The following is a 14,577-nucleotide window of genomic DNA, read 5'->3' on the forward strand; positions in this document are numbered from 1 at the left end:
GACCTGCTTTCCATGCACGGAAGCAGTGGAAGAGTTAAGAAGGCAGGGCTGTAACTCAGTGCTCTCCTGGGGCGCTCTGGCAAGTCCCTGGGCCAACCCCCGAAGGTAAACATGAAGGTGCAGTAGGTGTATCACTCTGTGCAGAGTTCAGCCTGTTGCTCACAGCTTGCACAACTTGTAGCGCATCAGAACACTGTGGAATCAATGGCTCGCCAGAGTTTCAAGACATGATTAAAAGACTCAAGAAGGCCCTGAAAGAATTTCCTTTAATGGGGAATTGTGTGAGTGAGTACAGTGGGTGAGTTGGTTTTTTTTTTCTTTCTTCCTTGGCGCTGTTGGTTTACGTTGTTTGGCGGAATGCTTTTGAGCTTAGGTTTAGCGTTTGTGCTTGCATGTGTCTGGTATGGGGAATGAGTCTGCTCTGTACCACACCAGTCGATACTAAGCCATGGCCTGGAGCCGTGCTAGTTCTGCTGGGCGGCCATGGCAGAGCTGCAGAGCTGTTAGAAACTCTTCCTTCTGAAAGAAAACTTCCTTACTGAGCAACGCGGGTATGTATGTAATTCACAGCAACTACCTGAGTAGGTCTTTAGTTTAATTCTCATCGTCTTCAGAGCCTTTTCACTGCTTTAATTTCATATGCGCTCTACTCTGGAATTACCGTAGGTTAACTCTTTCATGTGGATCTGTTCAGGGCACGTGGAATGTTCTTCACACCATTGCTATGCACGGTACTAAAAATGAACAAAATTTTTAATGCTGATTAAAGGCTGCAGCTATTTGAAGTGGTGCCATTTCCTTCTTTACTAACAAGTTCTAATGAGTTTTGTTTGCAACCGCCTGCAGTTACAGCTCATGAGGCTGAGGGCAGAACAGCATGTGCGTGCTGCGCCATACGTGGGGCCTTGTGTTGTGCAAACTGTTGGCATGTTTTAATCTTTGCAGTCGGGTTGGGATTGCTAGATGGTTGTGTATCATGATTTTCAGTATTCTGGCTTGGGATTAGAATGGAAAGACCAGTGCTTATCACTTCTGTTAACTCTTTGAGGCTCAGCTGCCTTCCCACTGTAAGGATTTGTACCGTGGAAACTCAGCCGCTCTGCCTATTTCAAAAAGCAGATTTTTTGTTGCTGCTCATCAGAGGTTGCATTGTTTTAAGTCTTTGGTGTAAAAATTAAACACCTTTTTACATGATGTGGTGATCATCTTTTGGAGGAGGCGCTCACCCCTCACCCTTAGGAAGGCACGAGTATTTAAAATTCTTCCTGTTCAATTTGGTCAGGATGGAATAATGAGAACTGGTGGGTAGGACAGATGCTCTGAAGATTTGGCTATCATCAGTATTTGTTCCTGTGAGTGAGAAAGCATAAAAATACAGAAATATTTTGTTCCATCTCCAATGTGTTTTATCTGGCACGTTATTGATACCTGCTGCTACATTTTCAACAGCACTGTTTGTTTGTTTAATAAGCCATTTTTGTTTAATAAACCTGAACGCAGTGCTATTTTGATTATAATTTTTAAATCCTATTGCTGCAAATATGTCCGTGAAAGCTGATTGAACCTATCAGTCTGTAGTTCTGTGCTATAAGTAATCATAGTTCGATTAGGAGTTCATAGCTAAGAGCAGGCACAGAGGAATGTTTTCCTGGCCTTTGTGACTGACCTCATACACGAGAAGACGGATGCTAATCCTGGAGAATGTTAGATGGGAAGTTGACTGCGAGGTTTCCCAAAGTCTGTTCCCAAAATCCTACCAGTATATGAAAATGCATTATTAAATTTGTATGCATTTATTAACACTTACAGTCCCCTCACTGTACCCCAGTATCTTTGATTTAGGTAAAATTATTTTGATAAAAGGCACCTTAACCTCTGCTGCTGTATGAGTCCCACACCTTTTATGCAGAGTCGTTCCTGCACACATGTGCTGACTGTAGTCAGCTGTAAATCATTTCATTATCTCTTTTGTATGAAAGGTAGGAATTATTTTTACTATTTGAGTCAAAAGTTGTACTAAGGTGAACTTAATAAGAAAAAAATAAGCGTTTTAGAAAGTTATTCTTAAAAGAAGAGGTGGGCAGAAGGAGCTTATTTCTTAATTTCCTTCCCTTTAATGCACATTCTGGTGTTGTGCCATTAGGGTCTAGCCCTGGTCTCCAAATGATTTTCTTCTGTTTCTTTCAGTCAAGTGCCCGATGATACCACGCTGGAGGACTTGTCCCCCCGCGTCCCAAGAGCCGTGTTTGTGAAGCAGGACAATGGTGGCAGTGCCTCGGTCATACCAGTGTCAGCTGTCCGTGCCCCTCAGGGGGAGGAAGACAAAGAAGAAGCTCCACATCCTTCTGACTTGAATCCTTGCAGTGCTACGTACAGCAATTTAGGTAAATGCATACTTACAGAGGAAAATAAGAGTTTTAGATCCGAGTGTGTGTGTGAAGAACCCTGTCTTTCAAGCTACTTAATACTAATAGCTTTCATAAAGCTGGTTCCTAAGGATATGCTTGTAATTTCTATTTGAAGAAGGTTAAATTATCTTGCCTCGTTCTGAAGGATACAACCAGGAAAGTAAAGATTGAACAAACACAAAGGCTTTCTCTCCTATGATTCTACTAGGTCTCAGAGAGGCTCTAAGAATGTCTCAGAGATGCTTTTCAAGGATACGTTGTTTTGGCTTGAAGAGAAGGCTTCTGGGAGACCTCATTGTGGCCTTCTAGTACTTGAAGGGAGCGTATAAACAGGAGGGGAACGGCTGTTTGTGAGGGTGGATGGTGATAGGACAAGGGGAATGGTTTTAAACTGAGACGGGAGGTTTAGGTTGGATATTAGGAGGAAGTTTTTCACTCAGAGGGTGGTGAGGCAGTGGAACAGGCTGCCCAAGGAGGTGGTGGATGCCCCATCCCTGGAGGCATTCAAGGCCAGGCTGGATGTGGCTCTGGGCAGCCTGGGCTGCTGGTTGGCGACCTGCACATAGCAGGGGGTTGGAACTGGATGAGCATTGTGATCCTTTTCAACCCAGGCCATTCTATGATCCTATGATTTATTTGGAGGAATTTTATCAAAGAGCCTTAATATACAGATCAAATTATCAATGTTTTGAAAACAGTAATTAGATTTCAGTGTTTTTCCAAACTTTAGCAGAAGAGAAGGCCCTTTATTTTACAGTATCACTAACTGCTGAAACATCTGCAGTCATCTTTTGTTGCCTGAAGCTTTTCTTATCCTAGTTTGAGAGTTTACCTCTGTTCTTTTGTATAAATGTAAAGTAGGAATATCCTGAAAATACTGCACCGTTGGTTCAGCTACCACTGAGTTCCTGAGTCATATTAAAGACTGCATGTACGCAGGGCTTCTATGGAAGGCAAATAAGCATCCTCCAAAGCACAGTAACAATATGATGCACCTTGTTTTCTAAAGTGTTTTGGTTTGGAGAACTGTGAATTTAGGAGTACCTGCAGCCAGCTTTCTAGAAGAGCAAAAATCCCTCATTTGTTTATTTTTAGGAATATGTAAATACAAGAATAAACTGACTGCACTGAGATGGCTCAGACATATAAGACTTTGGCATGTCCATACATGTTTGAGGGACTGGGGACCAAAGTTTTAAACCATCAGGTGCATACATTTCTTACATATTTAGCAATACTGTTGCATATTTTTTGCTGAAATGTGAATTTGGGACTGAGATTGCCTGTTCTTATATTAAAGCATAATTAAATTTAGATTTACTGTTTATGAAATGTAAGGAGGAAAATACCCTGAAAAAGAATGATATCAACATCTACCAAGAAACTGTAATTCAAGAACAACTAAAATTAAGAATTTTATGGTGGAATTATCCAAAGACCTAATTAATTATTTTCCATTCATTGAGATATAAGTATAGGTCGGCATCAATATGTTTTCCATATTTAGGACATAAATACATTACAGATATGGCCCAGACAGTAAATCTAGCTACATAAAACTGCTGATGCCTGGTTAGCCCATAATCCTAACCAGACTAACTTATAAAAGGATGAAACTACTGCAACATTTAATGCATGAAATATCACTGCTCATGAGGAGGTCGCTGTTTTGTAGCCATAGTGCTCCTACAGTCAAAAGATTGCTTGCATTTCACTTCCAAAGTAATGTCATTGTGGTTCTTTTATTTGAATCTTTACTCAGTTGAGTTCACTTCTGCAGGCTGTTAGGCCTGATGCTGGTTAGAAGTGCTTTTGTTTGTAGACCTCTTTTCTTCCCACAGCGTCTCACAAAGTGAGAGCAGTAAACTCATGTGAAATGTAATCATAAAACATCATGAAACTCTGAAACAGGTTGCCCAGAGAAATTGTGGAACATTCATCTGTGGACATACACAAAACCCACAGGTTCAGGGGGTCTCTGAGAAGGAAGGAGATGAGCATTTCGTTCCAAATCTTATCCTCACCCTCAGGTCACATCCAGCTTCACGGTCACCAGAGTACATTTTAGACATGAAAGAGTTAAAGTAACTTGTAGGCTTGACTTAGCCTGACTTGGCAAGCTTGCTGCTAGTTGTTAAAAGCAATGCTACCCTAAATGGCTCTGCGTTCTCTGGCTGCAATTCAAACTTTCTCCTGGTTTATTCGAGCGGCTTCACCAGAATTCAGATAGCTATCACAAAATGAGTAGGTAAGGGCACAGAGCAACTCCTACTTGTTTGCACTCTTCCGCCAGCCCAGCAGCAAAATCATGTATTTTGTGGAGTTAACAAATACCAACGTGTGGAAATGAGAGATAGGATAATAAGGAAATATGTAAGATAATTGAGTTAAATTATGCTTGCTTTTGTTTCAGCTGCAGTTGTATCTACAGTTACCTTTTTATGGTTACGTACTGCAGTCTATGTCGGAGTTTGGAAAACATACAGCAATTTGCTATAGCAATGAACATAGCAATTTGCAGCATAATGCACAAGATTGCCTTTTTAAATACTATTCTAATACACGCTCTTCCTTTTTTTATGGAAAAGCAAACAACATCACATCCTTACTTTGATAAGTGTCTTGTCTTCTGTTGTGAATGTTACATGAAATTTTAGGAACAGAAATAACAGCAAGATTGGTAAATTTTTGTCTGCAGTGAGGTCATAGTGTACAGAAATACTGTTCTCAAATACGTTTGGTTCTGGCCCTCCACTTCTCTCACAGCAGTTGTCCCATCAGCAGTTTGCAGTCCTGCCTGCAAGCAATTATCTGTCAGGTACCGAACTGCAGATGCAAAGCTTGAGAAAGCTCATTTATAAAATACAAGCCAGAGCTATACAAGCAAAATAAAGTGCAAGTAGTAGCTGTTACTTCATCCAACGTGTAAATGCATACACCTAGGAATTAAAACAATGCAGGAAAGCCTTGCAAGATAGGGGATTCTCTTCTGGGAATTGGATACAACATAACAGACTTGTGATTTTTTAGGAAATAAAAGATCCCACCACAGCGATGGTATAAAAGAGCTCAGGAGGGTGCTGGGTGTATCAATAAGAGTAGAGAGGTTATGTGTATCTCATTTTTAACCCTCAGCTGCCATGAGAGTAACCAAGCCCTTCTCACTGCAGAAGGTTGTTCTGTGCAGTCTCAAACTACTGATGAGATGTTATGATGCAGCCATGTGGTCTGCCCAGCCCTATCTCAGGTTCCCTGCAGGCACAGAAGGAGCCACTCAAAAATTCCTCTCCCTCTCTGGTGTCTGGAGTATAGAATCCATGGATTTCACTTTAGTTCTGCTGGGATTTTGATAGACGTTGTCCTGGAAGGTTGGTTACCCACGTTGTATGTGTATGATTATTCATGTTTGCTTTTCTTGGCCGTGCAAAATGTGAAAATTCTGTAAAAATGATGAATCAGTTACCCAGAGAAATAAAGTAAAATCTGTTTTAAGGCTGATTTAGAATTTCATACCTCTGCATGGTGTCCAGAGACTATTAATTAATATTTAATTTGTAATTTATTAATTTGCATTAATTGCGTGGTAAGATTCTACAGTGGAAGATTTTGTACTATAGAATTACTTAAAGCTCTCCATAAAGCTGCTGTCTATAAAGAGTTAATTTTTTTTTCAGTCTCTGAACAGCCTAGAAGCCCCTTGAAAGATCTTTAAGTGGTAGCTTGATATTGTGCCTGTTCCTCCTTTCATCTTGCAGGGTTGTAAGGTTGGAGAGTCTGTGCAGCAGTTGAGGAAGCTGAGTGAAGTGTTCAAGGGGAGAATGAAATGGTAGGCAAGAAAAAAAGCAAATGCTTTGCCAGTACTTGTGTGCAAAAGAATGTTCTTGTGTCTTCAAGCAGGAACAAATCTGAAGACAAACTTTTTCTTCCCAGGCAGTGATGTAAAGAATGTGCATGCTGTATCCATGCCATGCTTGGGAAAGGCTGAGCTGACTGGGCATGAAAGTAATGCCCTGCGTTAAGAAGTCAGCATAAAAGCAGGCCAGATAGCGTTTGTCAGGCACTTAACCGGCACGGATAGCTTTCAGTATGGAAAACTGGTTCTTGTGGTGAGGAGCTACACTGAAACATGGCATGCTTTACAAGCTCATTTTCCTGAGTTGGGAATACTTGAAAAAGAAACTACATAATGACTTGTTCTTGCAGTTCTCTGGATCCTGCTACTCTACCAGACATCTGAAAGGCTTATTTCTGGTTATAAAAGCTCCTCTGGTTATGTTTTTATGTCAGCTCCAAAAGCTATACAAAAGCTAAAGCAGTGAAAGTCAGTGGTTGCAGTAGCAGCACTCCTCTGTATGAATGGCTTTTGGAGGACAGGGCCATTAAAGCAGGCAGGAAATACAGAGTCAGGAAGAAACACTTACAAATCTTACCTTTCTTGGAGAGGGTTTCGGCTGCTGCCACTCTGATTTGTTTTCTCACTGGTGCAAGCTTAGGAGTCACACGGACAAGGCAAATTAGGAAACTGCCTCCTGAAATAATAGCCTTTGTCCAAACCCACCAACTGGTCTATTTTAGCACAGTGGGGTAGAGGGTAACAGTTATAAAACAGAGAAGTGATCTGTGATACAGAATGTCGCTGGGAGGAGGACAGAGGGCACGGATTCTGTAAGAGCAAAGAACTGCTGCGTGAGACGACATGTTTGGATCAGCAAGAAAAATGGATCCGAAGTAGAAGTGAACTTGTCTCAGTGCTGTGCGTTTGATTCTGGCATGCAGATATCAGCTCTGCCTCTGACTGTGAATCGTGGCACTCCTCACACCTGCAGAAAGGACGTTTCTGAGGCAGTTTCATCCCTGCTCAGCTGGCAGCAGTGTTAGGAGCTGCGGAGAGTGAGGGCAGCAGGCTCTGTAGAGCACACACACACTGCAGAACAAAGGTCAGAAAGGAGCAGCAGAGGATCCCGAGTGTTATTTTTTTTTTTGAGTGACCTTCACGATGGTTTGAGAGAGATACACAGGGATTCTCCAGTCTTTCCAGCCTTTGAACATTTTTATTATATGTGAGCTAAAAAGCGGTGACCCGCGGGAACAGCCCTGTGCAATTTCTCCTGACAGTCAGGCTGAAAAGATCCACAGCCAATGCAAATACCAAGTTAACAGAATTTCCTGCTCAAGATGCAGTTTGTAAACATCAGAATATCCAGGCTTATCACAAAATCCATCTGGCTTTTCTGGGGGTTTCTTGAGCTTAAACAAAAGATAGAGATATGACTGTTGCTTCTGATGTCATGACTGAAAAGAGAATGATTGTTAGAAATTGAAGGCTCAAGACTGTTCTGTTTGTGGATATGGTTCTCTCTTTAAGGATTCAGCACGTACCATATCTTACCAGGACAGTCAGACAGCTGTGGCATATTTCTATGGGCTGTTCCCTTCTTGGTAAAGATGCTCAGCTGAAATTCTGCAGTGCGTAATTGTGTTTCATGGCTGCTGTGCTACAGCTGTAGGTATCAGCTTCCCACCTTACTCTGATTGTCAGTGATCCTCATAGCAGCAGGAGAAAATGTATGGAATAATTCTTCTGAAAACAACAGTTGATTACTAAGAGGGGAAAAGTCTCGTTTTGGTCTGAGTGACAACTAATTGTCCCAAACAGCAGCAAGTTGGTCATTTATTGGTCTATTTATTGGGGTGTTGGTTGGTTGGTTGGTTTTGTTTTTACTTCTCTTATATTGGTGTCAGTTATTCTTTATTTCCAAGAACTCTGGCAGCTATTAAACATAATCATCCACTCCAAAATCCATCCAAAGCACATCAGCAGCAGTTTATCTTCTCTAGAAGCACACCTTCAAAGCTAACTGATCTTTGAGGAAATCCCATGTGTTTGTACATGAAACCTGCTGTGTGGAATCTCTTGACTGAATCTCTGTCAGGGTGTCTATGAACTCAGTATTGCCAGCAAGGGTGCCTGTGGCCAGTCAGGAGAGGAACTCTAATAGAGAACGCTGTGGGTGGGGATGGGTGGCTGTTCCAAATTGGTGGGTAAAAGATATTTATGTTTTTGTAATATCAAACTATGATCCTACTCTCTGAGACCAGTAGCAACATGCTTGTCAACCTCTGTGAAAGTAGGTGTGACTTCCTTGTTTTCAACTAATGCATCTGCTACAGCAATCTTACCTTTCTGACACATCTGCTGAAGCTGTTAAATTACAGTGTTTGTCTGGGAATTGTTCTGTTCTACCTTGTGAAACAATGCTTTCAGCCCCTTTAGCACATTTCAAATCAAAGCGATCGAGTTCCTTAGAAACTGTTATGAGGATATATAAAAAAGATGACTTCACTTTCTAGAGAAATGTACCTTCACAGAAATAGTACACAAAGCCACTTAGCAGCATCCACCCCTCGCTTCAGTCCATCGGAATAGGAAGTAAAGGATCCCATTACAGATGTTTGGCTGCAGACGGAACTAAGGCAGGCTGAGCATAATTACTGAAACTGAAATTGCCCAGAGTGCCAAAACTCATTTTTGGGTTTTGCTTGCACATTTTGTAATTAGTGCTATGTGATATGAAATGCAAGCACTGTCAGCACTGGAACTGATTTTAATACACATGCCAAGGTCAAAGAAAGACTGGCTCTGTGTGGTAATAGATGCACGGTGCTGACTTAGTCATTTTGCTTTCTCATTAGTTCATCATTTCAGGTATGTATTCAGCTATTCTCCAAATGGGAGGAGGGGGTTCTAGTCAGCTTCTTTCTTTTCCCTTCTTAAACTTGTTTGCAAAGTGCAAATATGAGCAGCAGATGCAAAGTACTTTAATCTTGAGTTACTGTTATTTTCTTACCTCACAGGACAGTCCAGAGCAGCCATGATACCTCCGAAACAGCCCAGGCAGCCGAAGGGAGCTTTGGACGATGCCATTGCCTTTGGAGGAATAGTAGAGCAGGAGACGTTGAACAACTTACAGCCAACACCGCCTCCACTGCCGAAAAAGACAATTTTGAGAGCTAACACAGAGCCCAGTCCCAGAGATCTCCAGAAGCAAGCTCTTGAGAACAATCTGTGCATTGTGGCCAATCCCACCTATGACATCGACACCAACTGGGAAGCGAGCAGCGCCTGCTCCTCGGTCAGCTTGGAGCTCAAGGCGCTGGACAACGAGTCGGGAGATTCCTTGGACAGGCCTACAGAAAAGTTAAGGACAACCACCTCAGCAACTAACAGTGTTTCCAGCCTAACCACTATCAGTATTAAGGACCGCTGTTCCAATAGCATGGAGTCTCTGACGGGGAGACGTATCTCGCAGTCTAAGCAGAGCAGAGGTGTCCAGAAGCCCCAGAGGCAAGCACTTTATCGAGGAATTGAAAATCGAGAAGAAGTGGTAGGTAAAATCCGAAACCTTCACACCGATTCACTGAAGAAGCTGGCACTTAAATGTGAAGACTTGTTCATGGCTGGACAAAAAGACCAGCTGCGATTCGGAGTAGACAGCTGGTCGGATTTCAGGCTCACCAGCGACAAGCCGTGCTGTGAGGCAGGTGATGCAGTTTACTACCCGGCTTCTTATGCAAAAGACCCTCTCAACAATTATGCAGTCAAGGTAAGAGGGTTGAATAGTGGTGACTGTAGACATCAGTGACAAATTGTAACGATAACCATAATTGCAATGCCCCCAGGTATGGTTGGTCCTACAGCATTACTTGTAATGCTGCATGAAAAGTAAGAATCCCAAGACAAAGGGACAAAGGCTTTTCCTTCTGTCAGGAGCCATGTCTGGAATTGGTACCTGCTGTTGAAGTTTCATCTCTTTTTATTGAAACTCCAAAATTATTGAAAGAAGATCAGTGCAACTCAGTCTTTACCATGATCATTGTTCAGTGAAATATTGAAGAGAAAGCTGTATTATTTTAAGAGTGGTCAGCACTTTTCTGGGAACTTGTAGTAGATTAACCTGTGTTCAAATAAATACTAAATCAGACGATAATAAATCAGCACTCTTAATTATGGAAGACTTAACATTTTTCCACTTTTAGACCACGTAGTTTTAAATGTAAACTCCAGAGCTGTATGTCTTTCTGTTGCCATACTGGTTCTTAAATTGTCACCAACAATCATGACCAGCCTTTCAAAATCTGTCTCTCCATCAGTGCTGCCTTATGAACTAAAATGGCATGAAAATGACAGAAAAGCTGAACTTGTCCGTTTTGACTTTGTTGCCTTTTGCTAAAGAAACAATTGATTTGTGATTAGGTGGTGGTTCAGCAAGTCCATAAAAGAAGTGAGATTTACTGGACTTACTGCTCTATATTGATGAATAGTTGGCAGCTATCTCGCTAGGTGTTGGTACTTCATAGGTTTTGTATTGGTTATTTTTTCTGAGCTCTGCCTCTCTTCAGTTCTCAGTGTTTATGGGGTAGGAGGACAGTGAGAAAAACAGCTGAGAGTCATGGGTCTGTCAGACTTCCTGTATGTCCTTGAGCAAATCACTGAACTCCTGCCTCCTCCTCGTTGAAACTGAGATAAAGCGGTTATTACCCAGCACGGGTGTGAGACATAAGTCATTATTCCTTATAGAGCACGTTGACATTCTCAGAAAGGTGCTGTTTTAAAGGAACGAACCGTTGCTTTCACTCCTGCATGCTGCTTACGGGAAAGATAAGTGAATAACAGAAAGGTAAGGTTGTTACAATTGACACCTTCATCTGAAAGGGCATTTTTTCAAGGCAAATCTGTGGGCACAGTCATTTGCATTTCTTTAGTAACCAAGGCTCTCTTCTGGGAAAGATTTGAAGTTAGATACGGATGCTGTGTGGATGCCATGCCCAGTGGTACAAAGCAACTGAGAAAAGATCATGAATAAGATGGTGAATTTATCTGCCAATCTGGTCTGGTTGCAGAATCGAGTTTGGTGTTACTCAGGTCGGTTTGTTTTCAATACAATGATACAAACAACATTGCTTCTGGGACCCAAAGTTGTAATTTTCTACGTGGGCAGATTTGGGTTATCACCACTACGATTCCTCTTCACACGGTGTGTATGTGCCTTGAAAGTACTGCCTGACAGGCAGGACCTGTGCATTTACTTAAAACGTTTAGGCAGAGGATGGGCACCTTGTACAAAGCCAGTAAGACCAGAGCATGGCAATGTCATACGCTCAAATACGTGCTATATTTTTTCCACACGTTGTTATGAAAAATAGTTCTCGGACTACAAAACTGTATCACAGCATAATAGATGTGACAGTCTCAAGCATGAGTGACGTATCCATAACGGTGTCATTGAGCTGGAGGTCACAGTGAGCTCTTGTGCTGTCATGTGAAGACGAGAAGTTGTTCTGGGAAATGCCCTCCCCTGCAGTTGATGTGATGTTGGAAGATAGTCTAACTACAGACACCCTCTGATTTCTTCATAAGCCAAGCAAGGCCCACATACAGGATTACTGTTGTATTTTCATTTTCTCTTTCAGATTGGGCTCTCTTATAGTTCTACACTTCTTTGGTAGTTGTTTTTAGTATTGCATTCTCTATGCTAATACACTGAATTACACTGCCAACTTTAAACTACAGTTAGTAGATTTTTCCCCTTTTGATGCGTTTCAGTACATTTCAACATTGTTTTAACATTTGTTGCTGAGTTCAGCTTTGATTTACAAAAGATTTTTTTATAAAATCTCCTAACAGGTTGCTCCTATATCACAGGGATAGTTTGAATTTAGTTTCAACCGATGTGCCAGATTTACTATCATGACTATTTTTCGTATGAGCCAAATGATGTCATCATCTGCCTCAAATAAATGCATGTTTCTGTCATTTTAACCCTCTTGCCCCAACACAGAAATAAAGACAGGATTGAGAACCAGTTTCCTCTACCAAGTGCACTGAACAAGTCCAGTTCTTACAATCCCTAAACAGACTTCATATGGCAGCAATATCCCAGGGATCTTAACAAAACAATAATAATGCAATTACGCAGAATGAATAATGGTTAGACAACGTTAATTACTGTGCCAGTGAAGTGGAAGGAAATAACTTCTACTTTCGGTATCAAACTCTCAAGGAAATGATAGTGCAATATAATAGGCACACATAGTAATCATGGTTCAGAGTCCATGCAAATGTAAGGAAATCAAAGAGCTGAGGTTATGGCCTTCACCACACATGGTCTGGCCATAGGCATGTGCTGCAGTGCGGGTCAGGTAGGATAGCAGGACTTGCAAAGGTACAAACAGCTCCAAACGAGCAATTAAGAATATATTGTTTTGATTGCTTCAGGGTGGCAGAATTTCTTCGTGCAGTGAAACATTTCTACTAAGGTTCCCGTTCCATGTATAAAGTAGAGCAGTGCAGAAATAAATAGTATTGGCTGACAGTTTCCTAGTTGCAGCTGGCAATTATATTCCAGTTATATTTAGTTTGTCACTTGGTGTGCTGAGATTTGGTGGGTTTTTTTGTCGAGGCGGTTTCCTAGTGGAGCCTGCAGAACTTTTCTCAAATGTCACCCCAGAACGTCATGCTGCAGATCAAAATAAAGCCACCCACATTAAACTTCAGCCCCTTCCAAGATCAGTTCTAATAGTGCAGAATTCTGCGTTCTGGCACATCATTAAAAAGTCAAAGCTCTGTTTCGAAGCCAGATCAAGAAAATGAGGTCAATCAGAGATCAAACTGGCCTCCTCGGAAAGAAAACATTGTGCCAAGAACAAGCTATCAATTTGGGATTAGCAAGCTTTCATTCTACACAGAATTTCATTTGCAGTTGTCCCTGTGTGTAATACAACAGAGCAGCACAGATGGTGCAGCCTTTGTGATCTTCTGTGTTTCTCATTTTCAGCACTTGTAAATTCATTTCCCACAATATTCATCTTACTTGAAATTCACTGATGCCCTGTAAAATGCATAGGACAGAGTGGAAATGAGATTCCCTGCTGGTGAAATGGAAGCCAGCCTATGGCGCAGTAGGCTACAGGATCCATAATGGAAAAATAAAAGTTAATGCAGAACAAGTTTTAAAAACTCTGAAACATTAAAATCTTGCTTCTTTGTGAAGAGAAAAAAAAAAAAAAACAAGAAGAATATTGAACTGGCAGGATATGGAGAATTTTGTCCTCTCCAAATAAACATGACCAAAGTTTGGTTCCTGTGAATGTACTGAAGAGAAGACCAACACATACCAAGTCTGAGATCACCTCGTGAGACAAGTCTGTGGGGCCGGACCACATGCATCCCTGGCTCCTAAGGGAGCTGGCTAATGTGGTTACTGAGCTGCTTTCCATCATATTTGAAAAGTTGAGGCTGTCAGGTGAAATCCCCCATGACTGAAAAAGGGGAAACATCACTGCCATTTATAAGAAAGGGAGAGATGAGGAGCTGAGGAACTACAGACTGGTGAGCCTCACGTCTGTACTTGGGAAGATCGTGGAACAGATTCAGCTGGAAGACATATCAACATGGCACATAAGGGATGAGCAGGTGATCTGAGACAGCCAGCACGGCTTTACCAAGGGTAGACCATGCCTGACCAATCTGATGGCCTTCTGAGAAGGAGTGACGCCATCAGTGGAAAAAGGGAAAGCAACTGATGTGGACTTCTGCAAGGCCTTCGTCATGGTTTCCCACCACATCCTTCTCTCTGAACTGGGGAGAGGTAGATCTGAAGGGAAGATTATTCATTGGATAAGAAATTGGTGGGAAGGTCACAGCCAGAGGGTTGTGGTCAATGGCTTTATGTGTCCAGTTGGGAAGATTTAGATTAGATGTCAGGGTAAGTTTTTCACTGAGAGAGTGGTGAGGTGGTGGAACAGGCTGCCCAGAGGGGCTGTGCACGACCCATCCCTGGAGGTGTTCAAGGCCAGGTTGGATGGGGCCCTCTGGGCAACCTGATCTATGTAATACTTGATCCAGCTGTTGGTAGCCCAGGCTGCAGCAGGAGGGATCAGAACTTGAGGATTCTTGAGGTCACTTCCAACCCAAGCCATTCTGTGATTCTGTGGTACCTGCGGAAAGGGAGGTTGAAAATTCCCATTCCTTCATACTCATATCTCTCTTCTTTCATCTCACTGCTTTCTTGCATCATAAGGAAAGGCTTTTTACTAACATTGCTTCACCTTTTGAACAACCAGCCCATTATCAGCATTATTCTAATGCTTGCCAAACTCAGGTCAGCCT

The 14,577-nt window shown here is 42.0% G+C and overlaps 1 protein-coding gene across 5 annotated transcripts in view; it reads left to right on the forward strand.

Annotated features, from left to right (window-relative positions):
• Positions 1-14,577, forward strand: part of PEAK1 (pseudopodium enriched atypical kinase 1) — a 97,265-nt gene that overhangs the window by 72,674 nt on the left and 10,014 nt on the right. For 4 of the 5 annotated variants that reach the window (XM_085233900.1, XM_085233902.1, XM_085233903.1 and 1 more), the window contains 3 exons: positions 182-298; positions 2,188-2,384; positions 9,264-10,012. In XM_085233900.1, the coding sequence (XP_085090026.1) occupies positions 182-298; positions 2,188-2,384; positions 9,264-10,012 (1,063 nt within the window). The remainder of the gene's footprint in view (positions 1-181; positions 299-2,187; positions 2,385-9,263; positions 10,013-14,577) is intronic. The other variant, XM_085233905.1, reaches the window with a different exon arrangement.

The sequence above is a fragment of the Meleagris gallopavo genome, chromosome 12, assembly GCF_905368555.1.
Source record: "Meleagris gallopavo chromosome 12, MGAL_WU_HG_1.1, whole genome shotgun sequence".
NCBI lineage: Eukaryota > Metazoa > Chordata > Aves > Galliformes > Phasianidae > Meleagris > Meleagris gallopavo.